Source organism: Camarhynchus parvulus, chromosome Z (assembly GCF_901933205.1).
Source record: "Camarhynchus parvulus chromosome Z, STF_HiC, whole genome shotgun sequence".
Lineage (NCBI taxonomy): Eukaryota > Metazoa > Chordata > Aves > Passeriformes > Thraupidae > Camarhynchus > Camarhynchus parvulus.
The window spans coordinates 42,522,525-42,544,837 of NC_044601.1; the positions used below are offsets into that span (position 1 = coordinate 42,522,525).

At 38.7% G+C, this 22,313-nt stretch overlaps 1 protein-coding gene across 1 annotated transcript; it reads left to right on the plus strand.

Annotated features, from left to right (window-relative positions):
* Window positions 1-504: 504 nt before the first annotated feature.
* ERMP1 (endoplasmic reticulum metallopeptidase 1) lies at window positions 505-21,356 on the plus strand. The gene is made up of 15 exons (XM_030969231.1): window positions 505-804; window positions 1,417-1,718; window positions 5,063-5,190; window positions 5,520-5,625; window positions 6,495-6,641; window positions 8,242-8,334; window positions 9,713-9,925; window positions 11,063-11,283; window positions 14,042-14,216; window positions 14,736-14,926; window positions 15,596-15,748; window positions 16,324-16,526; window positions 17,188-17,303; window positions 17,820-17,983; window positions 19,117-21,356. Exons 1-15 carry the CDS (start codon window positions 524-526, stop codon window positions 19,279-19,281), a joined length of 2,658 nt encoding a protein of 885 aa, XP_030825091.1. The 5' UTR covers window positions 505-523; the 3' UTR covers window positions 19,282-21,356.
* Window positions 21,357-22,313: the final 957 nt, after the last annotated feature.

Sequence of the window (22,313 nt, forward strand, 5' to 3'; positions counted from 1 at the left end):
GAGTTAGGCTTGTTCAGCCTCAAGAAAATATGTCTGTGAGGTGGCCTTATAAGTCTATGAAGGGAGGGTGCCAAGAGGATGGACCTGGCTCTTCCCAGCAGCTTAGAGCAATAGGACACGAGGGCAGAAGACAAGAGGACAATGGGCAGAAAATTATGCACAGGAGGTTCCACCTGAGCATGAGGAAGAAACCTTTATCTTTACAGTGCAGGTGACTGAGCACTGGAACAGATTGCCCAGAGAGGCTGCGGACTTCCCCTCATTGGGAATATTCAAGAACAGTATGGACAAATCCTGCGCCATGTGCTCTGGGATCACCCTGCTTGAGCAGAGCGGCTGGAGCAAGTGACTTGCTGTCGCCCCCTAACCTGACCGGCCCAGCACCGGTACGAGCGCAGCAGCGCCACCGCCATCGCCGGGCCCGCTGCCGGGCCACGTGAGCGGCGGGCGGGGCCAGGCCGCGCTCTGACCCTCGCCCGTGACCATACGGCGGCTGCGCGGCGGGCGGGCTGACGGTGCGGCTATGGAGCGCGGCGGCGACACGGCCGGGTGGCGGCTCCGCGCCACCGCCGCACAGCGGGACCGCCGCCAGCCACCGCCGCGAGAGGACGGCGACCCCGGCGCGGGCGGCAAGAAGCGGGGCGGGCGGCGGCCGCTGCTGCCGCTGCCCGAAGCGTGGGGGGCGCCTCTGGTGCTGCTGTACCTGCTGGGGCTGCGGGCGCTGGCGCAGGTGTCGCACCGGCAGCTGCTGAGCCGCCCGTCCGCCGCCGCCGGGCCCCGCGACTTCAGCGCCTCCCGCGCCAGGTACGGCGGGGCCGCCGGGCGGGAGGCGGCCGGGGTGGGTGGCGGTCCCTGGCAGAGGGGTCGTGTCGCGCTGTGCCCTGGCGAGAGCTCGGAGCTGTTGGAACAGCGCCTCCCCAACAGTTTAGTTCCAGTTAGTCTCGTGTAGTGCTCAGTGTCTGGGAAAGCTTCTTTGCAAGTTTTCAGTTGTTATGTCACCAAGACGTCGGGAAGACTAAAACTATCACTTTAATTTCAGTTTTGGGGTGTTAGCGTCAGTGTATGTCTTGATAAAAGTGTGCTTTTTCAGACATTCAGAAAAAGACAAATATGCATGTCCAGAACCTCGCTAAAGATAAAATCTTTAGCTTCTCCATTCACCCTTCAGTTTCTTTTTAAATTGATATGTTCAGATCAGAAAACCAATACCATGGCTTAATGTCGTGGTAAATAGTTAAAAAGAAGTCCTAATCAAGCCTATATTCCCATTACAAGTTACCATCTAACTGGCTTTAGCCTCTTCTGCCTACCTTGAGTTTTGAAATAGAACCATCTACAAAAATGTTACAGTGATAGATAAGTAACATACTAAATGTTGAATGTATTGATGCTTAAGTTTTAATTTATGTTTTACAGAGGATATCTTGACAACATTACAGCAATTGGGCCCAGAACAGTTGGAAGTCCAGAAAATGAAGTTCTTGCAGTCAACTACCTCTTAGAACAAATCAGGGGAATAGAAAGAGAAAGCACGGATGCCCACAAGATATCTGTAGACATACAGAGGCCCACAGGCTCCTTCAGCATTGACTTTTTAGGGGGTTTTACTAGTTACTATGCAAACATAACCAATGTGGTAGTGAAGCTGGAACCTCGCAATGGAGCTGAGCATGCAGTGTTATCCAATTGTCACTTTGATTCCGTACCAAATACCCCAGGTAGGTCCGTGGGTTTGTTCCACGTTTCTGTGTGTGACATGAGCTGCAGGGCTTGGCTCATGGATTTCTCCTACCAAGTAGCCACGCTAGAATAATGCTTGTGCCAACTTGTCAGCTTGGTCTCATTGAAACTCATTGTTTAGAGTGACAGGTTGATCCTGTTACACTCAGGATTTCACTCTCATTTTCTGGTAGGCAGTGATTTACAGATGCTTATTTAGATTTCTGGGGAGTTTGGATATATCTGCCTTTTTTGTACTTCACTGCTTATGCATATTGTTTATGTGCTGTTTCCACCCATCATCCAGGTCTTTTCATACTCCTGTACTGATTTAATCCTGGTTTTCTTTCCACAGGATGCTTTGTGCCAGAGATTATGCCCACACGCATTAACGAGTCTGTTTTCCCTCCTTTTACTGGTATCTCAGATTTTCAGTCTGATATGCTTAAGATATGCCAGGGTTTTTTTTCTTTCCACATTCAAAGTTTCTGTCTTAAAAGACTGTAGTGATCAAAGGCTGGAGTACTATCACCTTGATAGTGTGTATATATTTTACTGCTAGTTTGACTGTCACTTTTGCGTACTCTCTTATTCTTGTTCCTCTATATTTTTAAAATCTAATCCTTTAAAATTGTTATTGCAGCAAGGGTGTAAACTGCTTTGTAAATTTGTGGGTTTAACAAAGCTAGGAAGGTATGGATCTAAAACACAAAATCTGTTGTGACACTCAGCCACAGGTGTGTGCCTGTTATTACAGTTAAAAAACACCCACAGCTGGCACTCACCAATGGTGCAGCTTTTACTGGAATTTCTTCATTTACATCCCACGCAATATTTTATTTTTTTGGTAGTGAGCCTTCTGTTCTTAGCACATGTGACTAGTCTTCATTATTAAGGAAACAGTTGAGTGTTAGCTAGAGAAACAAAGCTTTTGCTGGACTCCTTCTGCCTTTTTTTGTGAACATAAATAGTGTATAGAACTTCTCTTTCTCAATCGTATTTGTACAACATGAGCTTCTAAATTTAGCTTAATAAATGCATGATTATTATACATGCTCTGTGACTGAGGAACTGCAGAGATGCTAATTACTGCATGTATAGTCTGTGTATGTCTACCAAGACTTAGAGTATTTCACAAGCATAGTACTATGATAATTAAAAATTGTTTTCAAATTGGTGTCCTGTGTAAATTGTGTGTCGATTTCTGTGTATTATAATACAGGATTATGTTTACATCAGTTATTTTCTTTACAGTTACTCAGACACTAAAATATTTCACCAACCTTGCACGGAAGTGCCAAAAACATAGGAGTGGTTTGTATAGGATTTTAGAGCAAACTGCAGAGGAGCCAGAAATCATCCTGTATGCTTGTTCTTAATCACAAAACAGCCTAGCGCTTTACATCAGCAAGGAGCTGCTCTGCCTTTTGTTTTCTTAGTATGCCACTTACACATTACCTAAGCAAGAATCTTTTGTTTTCTCTTCTCCTGTATTTCTCTTAGCTATTTGCTTACAGCCCTTTTTCTCATTACCAGAAGGGTGGGCTTTTAACCAGAATCAGCATGACTCAAAGATCATCTGCTTGTGGTGCTTATAGACACAAAATGTGTGAAGGAAATCTCAGTAATTCATTTATTTTAAAAAATAGAAAGCTTGTGTTACTTGTGAAGGAAAAAACATAACCTCTGAAGTCCTAAAGTATGTGTCTTGTTCTGATTCTACTACTCTTCAGTTTATGTGGCCTATTTTATTATTTTCTGATAAACTTGACAGCAGAAACGTTCTTGAAATTATCATTGCAGACATGATGTGGTTTTCTTAGTTTCACAATACCTGCTGTAAAATGTATTACAACCTCCTGTCAGTTTTGTTGTGTATGAGGTATTGTGGTATATTTTCTCTGCAAGTTTGTGTAATAGTCTCTGGCAGCATGGCTGCTTTTGTCAGATGTGTATCTCTTGAAGCCAATAACTTTTATTTTTCTTAGCCTTACAGCAGGGCAGGTAAATGACTAACCTCACTGTAAACTATGCATCTGCTGAGTTTTCAATACAGCATTTTAAATAAAATAATTCGGCGTGGCTAAGAGCAGACTCCTAATAAACTAGAGTAGCAGTTAAGGTCCCTTTCAACTCTGAATGTTCTGTGGTATTCTGTGAAAACCTGTGACAATCAGGGCTTTAAATCAGGTATTTTGGTGGTGATCTATGGAAAGCTTTTGTCAGAACAAGGCCATAATTTCTGAGAAATAGGGTAGAGAATTGCGTATTAGAAAGATTTCAAAATTACTTATTCTATGCAATAAACTAAAGCTAAAACCTAGACTAAAATTTATATTAGGAATATGTTGGTTTTGTAGCAGATACTTCTTAAGTTTTGCCTGGTGACAAGCTTTGGAAAAGCTGCTCTTTTTTTTCCTTTAATGTGTAAATTGAACATTTTGAGCAGCTAACAAGTATACCTAAATAACTGACTCCTGAAAACACCATTGTTGGCATCTCAGTGCATGTCAGCAACATGCGTGCAACCCAGGCCCACAGGAATGAGGTTTAAATTTCTGTTTTCTCCCAAATTTTATTTATTAGAGCAGGATAGGGAGGTGCTACAGCTTGCACCAAAGTGAGGGAAGTGGGAAAATGAGGCCTTGACTCAAAGATGGCTGCTTAATCAAGATAAAAAAACAGTGGGGTGTGGGAGGTGTGAGATTGTAGTTGAATGAGAAACTCAAAGACAACAGAGATTAGAGTGAAAGGGGTTTCTGCAAAGAAAAAAGAGTTGTGAAAAGCATCTGATCATGAAAATCTTTTATTATAATGTATACCTTATGGAGACTTTTAAAGGTGTGAATTCTGGTGTTTCCTTAGCTTTATTTTGCAGTCTTAGCTTTATGTTACTTTGAGGTTTTGTCCTCCTAATTGAATGCATTGTAACAGTGTAGAGCACTTCAGGGTGACTTGTGTGGGAATGTTTATCTCTTAAAATTTGAGAGTCCTGTTAATGAAAATTACATCCTTATTTGTTCATGTTCTGTTTAGGAAAATAGATAATTATCACATTGCTTTTCTAGTAACCTGGTTAGTCTGTTTCTCTTGAACAGTAGTGTTGAATCTGATATCTTGTCATTCACTTGCCCAATTTCTGAATTTATTTTTTCTTTCAACTGTTGCTTTCAAGTAGTATTGCCAGAGGGTACAAGCAGCACCAAAAAATATACTAAAGCTTAACACAATTGTACTGCAGTTATATTAAAACTGAAATAGCATAAACCATTTTCTCTCTGTTGTTTTTGTTACGAATCTGTGTGTTTGTTGTAAGCCTTATTATTTTGCTGATTATTTCAAGGTGCCAGCGATGATGCTGTTAGCTGTGCGGTGATGCTTGAAATACTTAACACACTTTCAAAATCATCGGAGTCCCTGCAGCATGCTGTCATATTCTTATTTAATGGTGCAGAAGAAAATATTTTACAGGTGAGAATGTGCCAGAATTAGAAATGATACATCAAAGCAGTATATTAAAACTCTTAACAAATGAAAGATATAGTTTGTGTTTAATCTCTTGAAATATTCATTGATTAGCGCTGTCTTTTCTGGGGAGAATGTGTATAATTTGAAAGGAAAGCATGCATTTGGATTAAGGGTATTGTATATACTAGTTTAAATAGAAGACTTGCATTTTCTGCATCTGTTTGTGTTTTCTGCTTTGTGTCTTGAGTTATATGCAGTCTTGAATGATGGAAAATAACATTTAGGCTTGTCTGGTAGATGTTTGACCTATATTTTTTTGTTTCCCCATCAAGGCTAGTCATGGCTTCATTACACAACATGAGTGGGCCAAGTCAATCAGAGCTTTTATTAACCTGGAGGCAGCAGGTGTAGGAGGAAAAGAACTTGTTTTTCAAACAGGTATGAGCTTGCATTGTGTCCAATTTCTACACTAGGATAATTTGATAATAAATTATGCAGACTTGAAGGAATATTGAAAATGACTCATAAGCAAAAGACAAGAGAACACCTGTGCCTTTTTCCCAGTCCTGTGCAGCAATTAAATTGTTCTCAGTCTTTAGATAGTTACAGGCTAAAGCTCTACCACAGAAGTTGCTTCACAGGTGGGAAGCCTGTGGAAGGCAGAATAACAGAATTGTGTTTCCCTTTTACTTTAAGATAAAAAGGAGAAAAGTGTTTGGGTACTACTTATATCTTAACACTCATACTTTCACATGTTCTATTTATTTTTCACAGCAGTTCTTGTAAAATCAGGAAGATGTTGGCATTAGAACTCCATCTCATGCTCAGGAAGCTGCAAAACTTCTGTGTTTTGTAGGCTACAGTTAGACCAGTGCCCCATCCTAGTTGGACTGCAGACTTTCTTGTCCTGATGAAGCTGCTTAGATGTTTACTTGCGCTGAATGCTTTAGGGGGACAGGCTTTTTTCTAAACATCAGTATTGATGTGTGATACATGATGGATTGGAAGCTTGGCTAAAGGTTGTGACTTCTTCATTAATGCTAGGTCTTTTTGGGACGTGACTTATCTGCTCTGCCACTGTTGCCACAGGAGGCAACAGTGGCTTAGTTTTTTTTCCCCTCAGGTATAGCTAATTCTTTCTCTCAAGTGTGAGTCATTCCTCCAACACAATTAACTCTCTTGCTCCGCAGAGCATATAGTACAAATCTCCGGTAAGTTACTTTGTGTTACTTGTTACCATGAGAATGCATATCCTAACTGAAGTTCAAAAAATATTTGCTGTGAATTTTCTGCTCATCTTTTGTTAGGACCTGAGAATCCTTGGTTGGTACAAGCGTATGTAGTTGCGGCCAAACATCCCTTTGCCTCTGTGGTGGCACAGGAAATATTTCAGAGTGGCATTATCCCAGCAGATACTGACTTCCGTATCTACAGGGATTTTGGCAATGTTCCAGGTATGTTATCAAAAGACATGTCAGTACACACTACATTTTTATAACAAGGACACTCGTCTCTGGTTGACTATGTGAACATCCTCAAATCTGATCTGTCTGTCACACTGGGAAGGAATTTCCCTGTTCCTTTCCTAAGGAAAGAGTTTTTAGATTGAGTTTGTCATATAGTTTGCTAGGGATGTTTTTAGATGACTGGTGTTTTCCAGAAAGAAGCTTCGTGGTAGAAAAGTTTCTTGAGAATCAGGAAAATACTCCAGGAATTAACAGTACTCTGTTAAATATTCTGGTTTGAAACATTTTGGTACATGATGTAAATAACCCGCTTGCAGGAATGAAATGTCTGTATCTAATAGATAAAGCAAAAGCATCTTCTTTAGAGATAGTGACATAGTCATTAATGCATTTTCATTTTCCTTTGGTTTCGTTTGGTTGGGGATTTTTATTGTTGTTGGTTTTTGTTTTGTTTTGTTGTTGTTTTTGTTTGGTTGTTGTGGGTTCGTTTTTTTCCTTGCTGGTGGTGGTGTTTTGTTTGGGGGATTTGATTGTTGGTTTTTAGGGGATTTTGGTGGGTTTTGTTTGGTTTTTTTCCATAATCAAGGACAGGACAGAAGCTTTTTAGTTTTGCTAATCTGTTTACAGCTTGCTATCCTTTCTGTGGAGAATGAACAGTGGGAAAGAAATGTGAAATGTTCACATAATGAACACAGTTCAAAAGACTGTAAACTTCTGTGAAGTCCTTGTTGTCCAGGACAGGTTGTCATTGGAGTCACTTTCAAGAAAAGTGATATTTTTGAATTGATTATTGGTACGAAGCAGTTGTTCTGGCATATTCTGTACTGTTCTGAAGTAAGCTTCTAGTCTGAAAATAAAGTAGCTGATTTTGTACGTCTTCTTTGTTCAGAATCATACCTGGATGGTAAATGATTTCTTACTGTCCTCTGGGTTTTTTTTATAAACCAATAAAAAATAATTAAGCTTAACAAATAGTTCGTTCCTCAGAATTGAGACCTAATTTGCTAAAAATTGTGAGAATTCAGATTGCAGGTAGCAGCTTTTTGCATATGCAGCTGAACAGGTGAATGGGATACACTGAATGTATAACTTATCAAGCAGAGGGTTTAACCTTTGGGTTTTGGTAAATACTTTTGTTTACACATTAGAAGTACAAAGAGCGCACCTGGTATTTTCAGAAGGTGCTCTGTAGTTTCACAGTGCTGCTTTTTATTCCTTTTCAGCATGAACATTTATTGAAGTGTTGCAAGTAAGCATTTGGCAAGCACCTTGTACATCTTGTACACAAGGCTGAGATGATCTGGTGTTTTCATGTGTTTCTCCAGTTGGGTACAGATGTCCTGGGAATGGGTACATGCAAAAGGACAGAGATACTTTAAAGTGTTTTAAAGCTGTTCTCTTTTAAAGACACTGGAAGTCCAGTTAGTTTTCTTTCTGTAAAGAAGACTACTTTGTTCATCTCTTAGGATAATGACTGGGTTACAGACTAGAGCAGCATTTTCTGTAAAGAAAATGGGAGGCTTTCACATATTTGTTTTGGGGTTTTAGGACTGTATAGATTTTAAAAATGCTGCTTTTCTTTTTGTAGGAATAGATTTGGCTTTTATTGAAAATGGCTACATTTACCATACAAAATATGACACATCTGACAGAATTTTGACAGATTCCATTCAGAGAGCAGGTTGGTACTTTAAGGATTCAGTAACTTACCAAAGAGTAGTATTGTAGCTGCTTTTTTCATTTTGCTGTAAGACTGCTGTAGTATAAATTAATAATTTTAATGTCACATTCAGTACATGTTGGTTGTGTTCTCAAGAACACAAAGAAAGAATTAACTCAATACATACATTTTAAATAAAAAAGAAATATATTTGGTCAGCTTGGGAAGATTAACTTTACCAGCATCCTGTGACGTTAGATTCCACAGTTGCTTTCAAATCAAAGTTATTGTCTCTCCACTGATACCTGATTATTCAGCATTCTGTGTTCCTTTTATCTCACTAAGTCCCATTATTGGTTAGTGTTTCTCATCAGAAGCTTTTGAGTAGTTTGGTGGCATAGAGACTGATCTACCAACAGAGATTTTTATATTTGAATGGACCTCAGGCAAACTTATGTGGTAGCACACAGATTGGGTAAACAGGATTTATTTTCTACAACAGGTTGTGCTCATAGCAGGCTATTTGACAGAATGCAGTAAAAAAAATGATGAAGACCTTTAATTTCCCAGGAAAAGCTAGCATCATCCTAAATGCCTCCAGGATTTTGACTATTTACTCTTCAAGTTTATATAGAAGCCAGCTTAGATGACCAGCATGAATAATTAGGGTTTTAAACGCTTCCTTGCACCAATTCAGCTGCAGGACAGAAAGTAACGCTTTCAAATTCCTATTGGAAAGATGATTTTACTGGTCATGATGGTTATATGTAGAACTTGTCCCATTAAATATATGAGAGATTAAAAAAAAAGACAAACTTTACAGCCAGTAAGCACTTTTAATGGTCTAATAAAAGCAAAATCAAAGTTGAGAATGATTGCTCTCATTTGGTTACCTGTGTTTTGGCTGTACTGTGTGAAAACAAAAGGTGATTGGTTCCTGGAGGCTACAGAGTAAAATAGTGGTCTTGTCTTTACAGTCATGTAGGGAAGGTAGGGCAGGTAATTCATAGTCATGGAGACCTGGAGGGGTCACTTAGCAGTGAGGAAAGGATGAAGATTAGGAAATTTTAAACTCTTCTATGGGTTAGCCTTCAAGTCCAGTGCTAAATATCAGAAGTGAAGAAGAGTTTGTGGGCTGAAACCCTAACTGTTGCCTCCACTGAGGTGATGTCTTAAGTGCATGAGACTTCCCAGGTATACTTATTTTGACAGCTGGATAGAATAACTCATGAAGATACTATTTGTATACTCAAATACCTGTTTGAGTATAATCATTTGTGTATTCATGCCTTTGTTGAAGATATTTCTATACAATTTTTCAGAATGGTTATATTAAAAATGCTGTGTGGTAATTTATTAATCATGATATAATTATACTATGCATCTGCTCCTTTAATAGGTGACAATATTCTGGCTGTCCTAAAATACCTAGCTACATCAGAAAAGTTGGCTAAATCTTTTGAGTATCGACATGGAAATGTTGTGTTCTTTGATATACTTGGTTTATTTGTCCTGGCTTATCCTGCTCGTGTTGGCACAATTATGAACTATATTACATCAGCAATTGCTTTTTTTTATTTAAGCAAAAAAGTATTACAACCAAAACTCAGAGGTAAGTCTAGGTGATTTTGGGGTTTTTGTTTGTTTCCTTGTGTTTGGGGGTTTTTCGGGTGTGTTTTTGTTTGGTTTTTTGGTGGGGTTTTTTTGGCTTTTTTCATTTTTTTAATTGCATTACTCTTCAACACATAGTAATTAGTAGATGCAAATGCACAGGTGAAAAAGTGTTCAGGCCATTACAGCATCTGGTTAGTTGAACTTCAGAAATAAATTTTAGGAGTGCAGCATGCCATAGAAGTTGCTTTGCTTTTAAATCTTGCATCTGAATATTAATAATGGTGAAAGAATATGATAGGCCCAGATGTCTAGAATTCATGAATCATGGTTTTGTCTCTTATCGTTTCATGAAGGTTAAAATTTAATCTTTTAAAGATCTGGAAATTGAAAAAAAAGCTGAGTATCCATATTATGTTTTTTATTTTGTTAATTCAGATATGGTGTCAGAGCTGTGTTTCTTTGACACCTGTCTGTAGACAGGATCAAGTAAGGAAAAAAATGGGGAAAATTACAGTAAAGTTTAACAGAGAGTGTAAACCAACTTAAATCTAGTTAGACCTTCTTAGTATGTGTAGGAACATGCCTATTTAAAAGAAATAAGGCTTGAGAAATCACCCCCATCTCCTCCTCAAAATCCAGAAAACATTTTTGGAGTAAGAAAATGTTACAAGAAAAGCAACTCAAATTTTTTGTTGTTCTTGGGGGGAATTAGGAGAGGGGCTTGGGTTTTTTTTTTTGGTGGTTTGTTAGTTTGGTTTGGTTTTGTATTTCTTTGGGGGAGAGTTTTTGTTTTGGTTTGGAGTTTTTGTGATGGTTTTTTGTTGGGCTTTTCTGTATACTTAAAAGTGGAACCGTGGCTTGACTGGCCCCCTCGTAAAATTTTTGCTATCAAGAAAGCTGTAATCTGCAAAATACACCAGTATTCTGGGAATAAACATTGCAGCAGGGATGTGTGCAAATCGACATGCAAAGAATTAGGCTAAGTGATGCAAGCTATGCTGTTAAGATAGCTTCACAGGGGATCCTTTTATTTTGGTCAATAAAGTAGTTAGACTATGGGGTAATTAAAATTTTGATGATAGTCTGCAGTAGAATACACAAGTATTGAATGAAACTTCTTTTTTCTTCTTCATAGCTGTTCATAACCTGAAGAAGTTGCTGACTGCATTCAGCTTAACCCTGATAAGCTGGGTGTGCGCACTGGTGGCAGTCCTCATGGTGGCAATGTTTGTCTCCTTCATTGGACGGGCTCTTTCTTGGTACACCCATTTCTATGTTTCTGTGTCTCTCTATGGCACTGCAGCTGCAGCTAAGCTCATTCTTGTGCACGTGCTAGCCAAGAAATTCTTCTACAAGGTAGGCAAGGCTTTGTTGTTATTGTTGAAGGGCAATGAGGTGTTTAATCTGTGGAAGACAGATTTGAGCTGCTTAAAAAAAAGCAAGAAGTTTTTAGTATTTAAAGTGTCACTGTGAAAAATTGCTTCATCTAAACATAGAGATTGTTCTGCTAAATCAGAGAGGTAAGAGCTATGTGATTTAAGGCAGCTTTGACCTTCAGGAAATGTTTCAGAAAAAAGGCAGGAGCCTTTGTGACTTAGGTCACACCAAGCCCAGGCAGTGCCACAGGCTGGGGCAGAGTGGCTGCAAAGCTGCCACAGGAAAAGGACCTGGGGGTGCTGGTGACAGCAGCTGAACATGAGCCAGCAGTGCCCAGGTGGCCAAGAAGGCCAATGGCATCCTGGCCTGTGCCAGCAACAGTGTGACCAGCAGGAGCAGGGCAGGAATTGTCCCCCTGTACTCAGCACTGGTGAGGCCACACCTCAAATCCTGTGCTCAGTTTTGAGCCCCTCAGTACAAGAAAGTAATTTTGGTGCTGGAGCATGTCCAGAGAAGGGCAGTGGAGCTGGGGAAGGGTCTGGAGCACAAGTTTTGTGAGGAGCAGCTGATGGAGCTGGGGTTGTTTAAGCTGGAGAAAAGGAGGCTCTGGGGGGATCTTACCACTCTCTGCAGCTGTCTGAAGGGAGGGTATAGCCAGGTGGCATTTGGTCTTTTCTCCCAGACAGCCAGCCACAGGACAAGAGGAAATGTTAAGTTATGCCAGGGGAGATTCAGATTAGCTATTAAGAGACATTTCTTTATGGAAAGGATTATCAAGCTCTGAAACAGGCTGCCCAGGGAAAGGGTTGGGTCACCATCCTTGGAGGTATAAAAAGATGTCTAGATGTGGCACTTAGGGACATGGTTTACCAGTGGTCTTGGCATTGCAAGGCTTAGATCAAATGATCTCTAAGGTATTTTCCAACTTAAACAATTCTGTGATTATTCTGATTTGTAGTTGTTTTGACCACAGCTGGAGATGGAACAGGGCTCTGTCTGTGTTCTTCTCTGCAATAGGTAAAAGTCATTTAGGCCCCTGCAAAGCTCAGTGAGGATTTGGTATGTTACTTTTCCATTGCTGTCATTTGTCATGATTACTCTATGTGTACCTGTTTTGCTTAGGATTCTTTTTTATGGACTAACCAATGTGATTTAAGATGTGTAATAATTTCATAATTATGGATTATAACAGTCTCATATGGTTTTATGTTAAATACGAATAATCTTGAGGTATCTGATAGATGACACTCCTCCAGGGCAAAGTTGACTACTCAGGCCTGCTAGGTTGAGGTTTTAGGTGCAGTAATATTTAGTCATTCAGCTTGCTGTTACTTACATTATCTCAGCTGTTTGGGTGGGTTTTGGACAAGGGAATTTAGGAAGCCTTAGTTGTCATCCAAGTACAAATGTTTGAAAAAGTTTTAAGAACTTCATGCCATTTGATTGTGTGAAAGGTTCTGAGTGGATCCATTGTGTCTTTCTCTGGAAGTAGGTTTTTTGAAAGTTTTTGGGGAAGGGCAGTGTTAAGTGGTACATGTATCTTACTAAGTGCATGTATTTGGTGTTTTCCCTTTGTGGAAAAGATGAGCCATTTATTAAATAGATGCAGTGTTACTGTTTTCCAGTCGTCTGGATGAGCTGCTTGTTACTTTCATTAGCTGTTGAGACATTTCAGGCTCTAGATCTACTTCATGGCTACTGATTGCCTAATCATCAGATCAACCATCTGAAAATCAGAAGTGTTGTATACTGTAGCTTGCACCACACTGTACAGTTAATGTTGCTTCTGTAAATTGCATTTGCCTTAAAAGTTGCATAAAAATTTTGGAAGCCAGTTTCTTCTTTGGCTGTCAGAGGCAGATTCATGGCTCAATAACTTGTGAGTTGATAAGCTTTATGTTTTGAAATAGGTTTGGCAACTTTTATGTTTCTTCACTCTCCTCTTTTTTTTTATTCTCACCCTGAAACTGAAGTAGGTGCTTTCTGGTAACTATTGTTCATGCGAGCAGTTCCCTGTGCTGCTAGCAGGACTTGCAGTTAGGAATCGTGCCCTGCAAACACTGCAGAATTGCCCATGTAACATAAAAAAACCACCAAACCCAAAGCAAATCATACTTTTGATAGTTAAATTTCTTCTTCCTCCCCCCCCGCCCCTCAAAACATATCTGCTATTGTCTCACATATTATGTCTTTTATTCAAAACAAGTAACATATTTTAATAGACAGACTTCTGAAGTGATAGCTTGTGGCATGACTTAAAGAGGAACCAATATAATATTTGTGCATTAATAACAGTGCTTGTGTAAGAAGTCTTTTAACAGCTGTTCGAAAACAAGTTTACATTCTCAGGAGGTCCAGATAATTTTTCACCCTTAAGTATTACACAGTTTTTTAATGTGCTGTGTTACTTTTTTTTAAAAAAGACCCTATTCACCTGAAACACTAGCCTTGTGAATTCTTTGGTATTGTCTTTTGTACATTGCCTTCCTCCTTCTTCCCCAGCCTATGTAATCCCTTTTTCAAGTTATGTCAGCAGATTTAGAAAATTAATAAAATACATACACTGTCATGGATAATTCTGTATGGTAAGAGGATGGTGAGATGATGCTATTCAAAATTGTTTTGCCCAAGGAAAACAATTGTATACAAGGAATGTGGATTTTTCTATGTGTTCTCATGAGATGGGGCCTATGGAATGTGCACAGTAATGAAATGTTTTTACTTCTTTTTGTTACAGAATGTGAATGAGCTGTTCCTGGCAGATGTTTTTTTTGATGCCTCATTGATGATTTGGTCAATAGTATTGGCTGTGATGACTCAGATGGGCCTTTGTTCAGCGTTCATTTTTACATTATGGGTAGCATTTCCTTTACTCACTAAGCTGATGATCCACAAGGAATTCAGCCAAAAAGGTATGGGTTTTGAGGGGCAGAAATTATGTTTCTAAAGCAAAAGAAATTGCAAACATTGACTTTGAGTAGTCAAATTGACTAAGTCACATTTTTGTCATGAAAAAAGTGTTCTTGAACTAAAGACAGTTCAAAAGTGTGAGAAGCTTTAAAAATACACTGAAAAACATCCCAGTTCTCAGGCTATAAGAACAGTATGTGAGTATATTAATAAGTGATCAGAATTTTGATGAACAGTAAAGGTTCATAAAAATATAATAATATTTAAATGATGCTTGGGACAGTAAACCTGTTTCAATTTTTTTTTTGTAATACAAGATTAATTTTGTCGTGGTTTTGAAAATTATACTGGTGTTAGCTGTGCAAAATGAGATCTTCCCATATCCATGTTAGGGATGAGGACCAATATTGTGTATTGGGACTTGCAGCAGTATATCCTTGTGGATATTTCAATAAAGGTGTGTGTTTGTGTCCTTCTAAGCTTCTACTTTTTTGTCTTTTGTTTTTTCCTGTTCTGTACAGGTGCCACAATAAAGTTTATTGCGATGTACATGCTGGGGATGTTTGTTCCCTATCTATATATGCTGTATCTTAGTTGGACTGTGTTTGAAATGTTTACACCTGTCATGGGACGAAGTGGTTCAGAAATTCCACCAGATATGGTGTTGGCAGGATTTATTGTAATCTTCACTGTGATCCTGTCTTCCTATTTTGTAAGTAGAATTTGCAAATGTTGTTTAAAACCCTTAAGCTTTCTCTATAGTTTAGAATAAGATGTGCTTTTTAATTAATACTGGAAGTTAGTGATAATTTGACAACATCTTAAACGTTACAGGAAAGTTCTAGAACATACGTCAAAGATTCCATGGTTTGTGTTAGTCAAAGAAAGATCATTGAAGCAGAGCTTATATTGCTCTATGGTGATGTAGTACAGACTGATGTAAAATACGAAATGTAATGCTAAATTTTGAGTAGAGATTGAGTAGAGATTTGATTTAGGTGTAATATATGACTGAACAATACATATATAAACTTCAAAAAGAATACTCAGATTTGTTGGCTTTTTCTGCTTCCACAGAACCTAGAAAAATTGGTTTGTTGGTTTGGCTTTTTTTTTTTTGTTGGCAGATGTTTTAAAAACAAGAAAATTTTGAAAGTTCCAGGAACTACTCACTTTATATTTCTTTTTAAAAAAGGAATAATCTTAAAAATACTAGTTCTAAATACTGAGATTAAAAAGGCATAATTGCAAGTACCACCTCACACAAGACATTTCTTTTTAATGTACCTTCAGTTCCATAATTGAATTTTAGAATTATACAAGTAGTGGTTTATATTTATGTGTTGCAGTTTTATAACTGGACTGTTTTTTTATTCTCTAGATTAACTTCGTTTACCTTGTCAAAAGTACAAAAACGACGCTAGTAACTTTAACTACTGTGTTTGTAGTCACTCTGATTCTCGTTTGTAGTGGAATCTTCTTTCCTTACAGTTCTGATGCAGCTAATCCAAAGCCCAAGCGAGTCTTTCTCCAGGTAAGAAAAGGCTTGCATGTTGTATTGCCTCTTTTGGTTGCAAGAATGTTTAGTTTTTTCAAGGCTTAATATCCCCTTTCTTTCTTGGTTTAAAAGCTCTAATGATTATTCCAATGATTTGAATAATCATATCCAAATTGAATATGATTATTCAATTTGAATAATCATATCCAATGATTTGAATAATCATATTTCAATGATTTGAAACAATTGATAATGTTTCCCTTGTTCACTCTCGGTGTTCAGCTCACCTGTGTCAGAAGAGCAGGGTGTTTTAGGGGGGTTTAAGTAGGTGAATTGTGTGAGCAATGGTAATTTAAAAAGTGAATGTGGTTTGAGGTGGGCTAAAACAGTCATCTTCTGATAGTGTTTTTATGATATGTTTCTTACCTGAGTAATTCTTGCATTTACATTCATAAATACTGAGATATGTGTTCAGTGCTGAAAAGTCTACTGAAAATGCAGCAGACCTTAAGGTATTTCAGACCTTAAGGATATTTCAGAATCACCTCTGACTCTTGCAAACTCCAGAGGCTCCATTATCTTTCTGTGTTTGTTGTTTTTTCTCCTTCTAGCACACAAGCAGAAGATTTCATGATCTAGATGGAAATGTGGTTAAAAGTGACTCTGGTATATGGATCAATGGGTTTGATTATAATGGAATATCTCACATAACTCCCCATGTACCTGAAATCAATGACACCATTAGAACTCCATGTGAGGAGCAGGCTCCCTTCTGTGGCCTTCCTTGGATTCTGCCAGTCCATTTCATGTTCCGGTTTGTGTGAACTCTGCCTCGCTTGAGCACTTTACTGCAAAGTACAGGGGTTGTTTATGCAATTTGACTTACATAAGGGAAGAAAAACTAAGGATAATCTTGGTCTAAAAGTAAACAATCTTTCATCTGTGTCTTCTTCCCCAATCCTTCTGGTCTGCTGCAGGAGCTGTAGAAGTTGATGTGTGGAAATTAGATGTAAGCACCAGAGAAGAAAAAGGTGAAAGAGGGAGAGCCTCCTAAAGGGTAGTTCAGAGGAGGAGGATATAAGTTTTCTCCCTTCCTCCCTTCCTGCACTGCAGCTGACAGCAGAGGATGTTTAGAATAGCAGGTCTCCACAGAAGGAAACCAGCTGCTGTGGCTGTTTCTCACATCACAAGAATCTTGAGAGCAAAAGCTGATAAAATGTTCTCACTCATTTGTTTTGTAATTTAAGGCAGATGAAGGTAATGAATTGATACACTAGTGACAATTTTTCTATTAGTATGTCCTTTAAATATTTCTCTGGCCAAAAGCTGATTTTACCTGTCTTCAGCTAGAATCAACACCTTTTGATTATTTCATGTAGCAGCACCACAGTCAGCTGTACTATGGAGAAACTTCTTGTCTTCTGACCTCAGAGTGTTGCATTGAGAATAACTTGAAACTTTTTTTTTCTCCACAGGAAAAACTGGTATCTTCCTGCTCCGGAAATTTTGCCAAGAAGCCCCGTTCAGTTTAAACTTGTGTCCAAGAAGCTGATGCCTTGGAATTCTGTGAGGTTAAGCTTTGAAGTATCTGGTGAGTGACTGAAGCTTCTGGTTTATGATTTGTGTTTCCTTTTATGGCCATAATAAATCAGACTTTGACTCCAGTACTGCAGGTTCTAGTGCTGTTCCCAAGAATAGTGAGCTTTCTGAGATTAGCATGAATTAATTCAGTTCCATAGCACACTAGAAGCTGTGAGTAGTGTCTTGCAGTTCTTATTTCTGGGACTGGTAACTTCATCTGTCTCGAGTAAGTCTATTTTACAGAAGGTCTTTTCTAAGCTGGATCTTGTAGCATTTTATATGTTAGTATGTATAAGACTTTTTTATATTTATTACTATAAAATGTCCCATGTTCCTCTGTTACCTTAACATCACACTTATCCCAGTGCTTAGAAAAAATTGGAGCATCTTCTGTAGAGAAGACGTTTCTGTTGTGCTTTGCAAGACATGAATAGCAGCTCAAGGATGCCCTGCTGTTCCAAGGGAAAGCAGGTGGTTACTCTGCCTCTGCCTGTTGATCCATGTGGGCACATCTCTGTCCCTGCAGGCCCGAGCCACATGTCCCTGTACGTGCGGCCGCGCGCGGGCTCCGCGCTGTCCCGCTGGTCCCTCGGGGATGGAATGCCGGTACCCAGCCTGGGGGGAGACTACTTTGTGTTCTACTCCCGTGGGCTGCACGCAGCTCCCTGGCACTTCTGGGTGGAACTGACGGTGAGTGCGGCACTGCTGGAAACTGGTGATGCCTTGGTCCACCCTCTTCCCACCATGGCTGCATTCCTGTGTGAAAAGTGTCACTGTAACTTTCTAATATTTTCCTTTATTTGTTAGATCTTAATTCTACTACTTTTGATAGGTCAGCTTTATAGATCAGCTCCCATGTATTTCCCATGAATAGTCCACCAACTTTCAAACAGCCAAGGGAAAAATATTTTTCTTGTCTGCATGGTCTTTGATCAGAAGTTTTGATTTCTCTGATCTTCCCCTCACGGTTCCTGAAGTTTTATCTTTACTACTGTTATTTCAAAGTTGATTTTTATTATTATGAGTAGTTCCTCTTTCTCTTCTCTTGTTTGCTTGGTTTTGGGAAATTACAGAATCGTTGGTGGAAAATGTACCTGTCCTGAAGCTGAAGAGAGTTGTAAAATTTTTGTTTTCTAAATTTTCTTTTACACTATTTTCAGCTGGAAGCAAGGCTTCCAGCCTTCCTATTTGAGTGGGATTTATTATCTGCCTCCCCAGCCTTCTAACTTGCAAAGGAATAATTTTTTGCAGACTTGTATATTTTTTGTATAGGTTTAGCAGTATCGTATATATGTTTTTACTATAGGTTTAGCACTTATCCTTTGAGTAAATATTACAAGTATCTTTGAAAGTTCAGAAAGTCAATTTTTCCTTCCTGCACCAGGCAGTCTAAACACAAATAATCCTCAAAGGGTACTCGATAAGGCAGATTGGAGTCTCAAGTGTGAGAAGCCTTGCGAGTCTGATAGAGGCAAAGCTAGGCAGAAGGACCAGTGTAAACACTGTGTTGGAGTCCATATCTTGATTTGTCAGCAAAACAGACAGATACAAACACTGAAGTAGGAGCATGTGGAAGCTGTGTAACACATCAGAGGCACTGTGATCTAAACATCTGGTTGCCAGTTCATTTCAAATTGAATTTGTCATGCAGTCAGACTGATACGTTGAAGATAGGGCGTGTTTTAACATAGAGGACAAAGAACTGCAGGATGGACAAAGAACTGCAGGACAGATACTGTCTGTAGAAAACTGCATCTGAATTGATGTATGTTGAAGTCTCAGGAACAGTCATAAAGACTGTGTTGTCCTTTTCTCACTTTCAGGCCCCAGAGAAGCATTCTGATGGAATAGTCTCCCTCGCCATAGCAGCACATTACTTTTTTGGGGAAGATCAAAAGTCACCTCAACTCTATGCCTTACTGGAGAGGTTTCCAAACTGGACGTTTTCTTCTGGCTGGTCCTGTACCTATGACCTTTTTGTCTTTTAATTTTGACAGCAATGCTGCAGGGCTAATAGGGTTATCTCTGATGCAGCATGCCCTTATGGCAAGCACTTTCTAACAAGATACCAGAGACTTCAGCAAGAATTTAAAATATTTCAGCAAACGGTATTTCTTTGGCAGTCTGACTGTTTAAAGACTACTGCTAACTTGGGGATATAATGATACTTTTCTGAATGCAGTTCACCTTGGCTCTTCCACTGAAGTGGCAGTTTGGCTAGTGGGTTTCTTAAAATGAAAACTGCACTTGATGAGGTAATATTAGCATAATAAATAGTGGCAATTGTAATGGGAGGGCTTCATGGAATTATTTTGATACTGTGTAAAATACAACTGTACTTGACTGATACATGGAGTATCACCTACCAATCCTATCCGTCCTGTTCAAGTCTGATCTCCAGCTAGAAGGTGTTTGTTCCTGTGGAAGCACAGCAGAGGTGGCAAAATCCCAGGCATTACTTTTGTCACTGGATGAAGTCACTGAAAGCTGTGGTACTCATGTTGGTTGCGTTGAGTCCTTGGCAAATGCACAATGCAGAGAAATCAATATTATGATGGGACATGGTAATTGTTTATCCATATTGTATCTTTGTTAAAAAACTTAGTCCTACCCCTTTTCCTGTCTCTCTGGTGTTACAGCATGAGTGGGGCTAAGTTCAACCTAATTACCATCTTGTGGTATTGTTCCTGTTGGGATCTTTCACTATCAGCACATGAGCATGTGACTTGCTCTCTCATACATAAGAGTGCTAAGTCCTTACTCCTTTAAGTGGATGTCTTATAATTAACCTACTCTAAATTTTTAGTTTCCTTCCAATTTATTAGAATTGGCTAATTTTGGTATCTCCTCTGGAGAAACTTTTGGTAGTGTGTCAGTATTGCACTTGCTAATGCATTTTACTATTTCTTAAAATAAGGTTTCCTTTCCTTAAGGAAAAGCACCTAAAAGAGTAATCTTGAAAAGATGTCTAATATTCTGGATTGCTCTTATTTTATTTTCATAGGCTGGATTTTTATAAATTATTGTGTTTTAGAGTATCTTCCAATGTTAATTGGCAAGCTTTGAAATCAGAAGCTACTGACCTCTTTTTTTATACTTGCCATTTTTGGGTTTTTTAGTGGAGTGGTTAATAGTTAAGGGTAATTTTTGAAATTCAAAGAACTTGATACATCTGAAGGAACTTAATGTTTTTTTCCAAATTATATATAAAACATTTGGCTATATCAATATCATGCTACAAATTTAAATAGTTAATCTTATTAATATTGCTTAATGTCATGCAGAGCTGATTTTGTGCAGGCATCATCATTTCGAGTAGAAACAAGCTAGTACTGGTAAGTTTGCAGAGCACATGAAAGAAAATTGACAGTTAATTTGTGTGAGCTGTGATGGGTAACAACTCTTCAGTCAGGTGTTTTTCCTTTAGATTGTTCTGCAGTAGTGTGTAATAGTGGAAAGAACCAGTGTCATTGGCTGGTCAAGGGACATAAACAAAGATTGTCAACTCACTCATGGACTAGGGTAAGAGGTTTAATTACTGTAATCATAATGAACTGGCCATCAGTATCTTAAAACCTGGGGGTTTATACATTAATGTGCATTAATCATTACTTGATTGTATCTGATTTGAAAGTACAATCCCTATATTATTTAAAAGTGCTATTAATGATTTGAAAATCAGAGTTATGAACTAAAACTCCTGTGTCTTGAATCTCTATGATTGTGTTGTACTGTACTCTAGCTGATGCACAGCTAGTTAACTAAAGCTGCACTGATATTTACCATCTTTCTCAGTTTTGATTTTTGTGTTTTGCTTATGATTTAAAGCTTTGGAAGTGCTGTGTGAAGAATTCATACGGGGAGCCAAAAATATAAAAATGCCTGTTGGCAATTTCTGAAACTTTAAGTGAAGCAATAACTTCTGCTGTCTCAGGATTCAATCCTTGTTAAATAAATTTATTATGAGGTATATCTGGTTGGTTGCAAGTTTCTGTCTTTGTAAATAAAAGCAAAACTTGATTGGTGACACTTGATTTTTAGCATGATTGAAGGCTATATATTTGAGTTTCCATTCATTGCAGTAATGTTTTACTTGAACTTGGGGTAGAAATACTGCTGAGAGCAGTATAATACTGCTGGGTCAGACAGCTGGTGTTAGAGATGTGTGGAAGATAAGCTTGGCCAAAGAATGCAAAAATCATCTGAGTTGAGAAAAGTCAAAATGGGAATTCTGGGTGGTTTCCTGGAGAGGAGGGTGGTTTTTGAAAAAGATGTGATACAGAGGAGTCACAGGTAGCCAAGCTAAGTATTCTTTGCAAAACTGATCGTTGAGACCAGTTTTATTGTTAATCTAAGATAAAAAAAGAGGATGGAAAAATTCTGTGTTTGTGTCCCTATTCAAGTACAAGCAGATGAGTCTTCTGCTACTGTGGGTTACTATTTCTCCTAAAAAACCTATGTATGATTTACTCTCTGAAATGTATGAAACGCAAGCAGCTACTAACTTTAAGGATACAAGGGCATAGAGTAGAAACATTATTTATTCTTAGTAGAGGCAGTAAACAGTTGGTTAAAATTACCTTATGCTCATTGGAAGCAATTTACATCCACAGCATTTTCTCAGTTGCTTTCTTCTGGTTTCTCCTCATTTTGATGGCTTTGAGAATCTACTATGTTTTCTATTAAAATATGTATTTCTGAAGCTGAGTACTAAGCACTTTATCAGTTTAAGCAAAGGAGGCCCCTACATGTTGTTATGCAATCTAGTGCATCCTTATAGTGTGTCACCATACCTTCAAGATTGTCTTTCAAGGAGCATGCATTTGAAGAAAGAAGTGTTGGGATAGGTGCAATGAACAGGAAAATTTCAGCTGTCATACACAAACTGTTGAGCTGAGTGGGGCTGTTCTGTGCTAATAAGACCCGTCTTTAATGTCTGTCAGTCTGTGTTGGATTGCAGTTCTCCTGGAGAAACACTAATCAAATAGACAAGATCTAACAAGTCTGTACAGAGGTAGTT

Excerpts from the sequence above, each read along its gene's own strand:
- ERMP1 (XM_030969231.1), top strand. The coding sequence starts at position 524 with ATGGAGCGCGGCGGCGACACGGCCGGGTGGCGGCTCCGCGCCACCGCC. Across the intron at positions 6,642-8,241 it reads GGATTTTGGCAATGTTCCAG|GAATAGATTTGGCTTTTATT; the intron begins GTATGTTATCAA and ends TTCTTTTTGTAG. Across the intron at positions 8,335-9,712 it reads AGATTCCATTCAGAGAGCAG|GTGACAATATTCTGGCTGTC; the intron begins GTTGGTACTTTA and ends CTCCTTTAATAG.